This window comes from Lactuca virosa, chromosome 2, assembly GCF_052849685.1.
Source record: "Lactuca virosa cultivar CGN04683 chromosome 2, Lactuca_virosa_CGN04683_v6, whole genome shotgun sequence".
NCBI classification, from domain to species: Eukaryota; Viridiplantae; Streptophyta; class Magnoliopsida; order Asterales; family Asteraceae; genus Lactuca; species Lactuca virosa.
Window position 1 is genome coordinate 170,924,691 of NC_136427.1, and position 2,377 is coordinate 170,927,067.

At 36.1% G+C, this 2,377-nt stretch overlaps 1 protein-coding gene across 1 annotated transcript; it reads left to right on the forward strand.

Annotated features, from left to right (window-relative positions):
• The first annotated feature begins 253 nt into the window (after window positions 1-253).
• Window positions 254-763, forward strand: LOC145157964 (uncharacterized). The gene has a single exon (XM_079076934.1). It carries the CDS (start codon window positions 254-256, stop codon window positions 761-763), a length of 510 nt encoding a protein of 169 aa, XP_078933060.1.
• Window positions 764-2,377: the final 1,614 nt, after the last annotated feature.

Sequence of the window (2,377 nt, forward strand, 5' to 3'; positions counted from 1 at the left end):
TCGCTATTTCCGATTCAAAAGATTTCCACACTTTTGATTAAGAAAACCTGATCTATTCAACTAATTTGTTTCGATTCTATGTTTTATTTGACAAATTGAGTGAACTCTGATCTTTTTCTGAAAGATTCATCCGCTAGATTTCTTTTTCTAAATCATTTCATCATTTATGTCCGTACAACAACGACGAATTTCAACATGAACACAATGTCTAGCTATTCTCATCTTCTTGGATCTTCCTTCCACTAAGATTCTAATGCTTATCGCAGAGTACTATGAGCAATGGGCAGATCGCATGGAGGACTACCTAAACGGTATTGACGAGGATCAATGGAGATGTGTTACGAGTGGTAATTACCGTCCAGGAAGGTTGGAACAAATTGGAACAGTTGGTTCTACAGGAGATGTTGCAGTACAAGCCGATAAACAAAAAGCTAATGATAAAAAGTGTTTACGCGAACTTCGTGGTGCTCTTCCACCAGTCGTTTACAATTTTGTCCGAGTTTACAAGAAGGCTAAAGAGATTTGGGATACCTTGAAGGAAAAGTATCAAGGGAGTGAGAAGACGAAAAAGAGCTTAGTGAAGAAGTGTTTGTTAGAACTTGGAGAATTCAAGCAAAAGGAAGGTGAAACCATCGAACTCTACTATGATCGTCTCAATGAGTTGATATTCAAATGCAATCGTTATGGAGTCACACGTTCCGCACTTGAATTCAATCTCACATTTTTACGGGACTTCGAAAGGGATGGAGAAACATCAACTTAATGATCAAAACACAGAAAAGCTTTGATGGCTACTCATTGGGAGATCTTTACAATGTTCTCAAAGCTCATGAGAACAAAATCAATGAGATAGATGAAGAGGGGAAAATGAATCTGGGAGGCCCTCTTGCCTTGAAGTTGAAGGTGTCTGCAAAAGAAGCTGAGATCAAAGTAGCTGAGAAGGTTGATTCAGAAGATGAAAGTTTTCTTGTGAATTTGGAGGATGAGGCTGTGGCGTATTACTCCAACAATAATGTAAAGAAGTTCTTCAAGAATCCTTTTAATCCTAAGTACAAAAGTAACAACGAATTCAAGGCAAATTCGTCATCTGGGAAAGGAATGAGAGAGGAGTCAAAGGTGGAGAAGAAGGAGAGCAAGAGTGTTACTGATAAGGTTGAAAAGAAACTGAAAGAAGACTCTGGTTTCAACTGCAATTACTGCAATATTGCGAACCATCTGGCAGTTGATTGCATGCTGAGGAAGAGAGAGGAGAAGAAAGAAAGAGTGAAAGATGAGGCATTTTATGTCGAGAGGTTGGAGGAATTAAGGGCGATGACGAAAGGATTGTCACTGGTTGCGAAGGGAGGTGCTGATGAGGATGGAACCTACCGGATTTGGTCTTCTGGTTCCGATGAGGAGGAGAAGAGGAACCCCACACATGGCGCTATGTATGCAAGGTTCGAAGAGTATAGTTCTGATGAGGAGAAGATTACTGGGAAATGCTTTGTGTCAACAGGAGCAGACAAATCTCCTATGACATCGAAGGTACGTTCTCTTCTTGAATCTTTTGACATTCCTTTAAGTTCTTATCATGATGTTTTATCTGATTTTGATGATACTCTCTCTTATGTTAATGACATGTTAATTTTTGTTAGTAGCGAAGCTGAAAGGTCAAAATCTTTGTTGCTAGTAACTCAGAAACATTTGGAATCTAAGAGAAGTCGATTAGATAGTCTAGAGCTACAACTTAATAACATTACTCTAGGTAGGCATTTTGTTAGACCAGACAATATTATGTTGATGAAACAAAGGAATATTTACTATAATAGTGCAAAAAGACTGTATGCTAAACTGACTGATCTTCATCGGACTAATATTAAATTCAGTGGCATTTTTTTAGTCGTATTCACAGCTTAATAAATTAAACATTGTGGCTTCCATTTTTTTGGAAATATTTTTTATTTTTCCAGCCAAAATATTCAAAATTTTAGTATAATACAATATTCACAGTTTAATAAACATAGTAATTTACAGTTTAAAATACAATATTCACAGTTTAATAAACATAGTAATTCACTAATACAGAGTTTAGTATTTTCATACATATCTTCATTCATACTTTAACACAAAATTTATATAAAATATACAACTTAATACATTCTATTTTTAAATTAATACATAAAACTTAATATAATCCATTATACACCAATTCACATATTAAAAGAGTCCAACCAAAACTCTATTACCACCAACTTCCACACACCGCTGCCAACAACCACTGCCAACTAACCACCGGTGCGACCACTGCCACTTTCCTTCCTTCCTTCCAGATATGTGTAAAAAAATCAAGCATTCACAACTTAATACTTATAACAAATCATGCATTTACAGCTAAAAT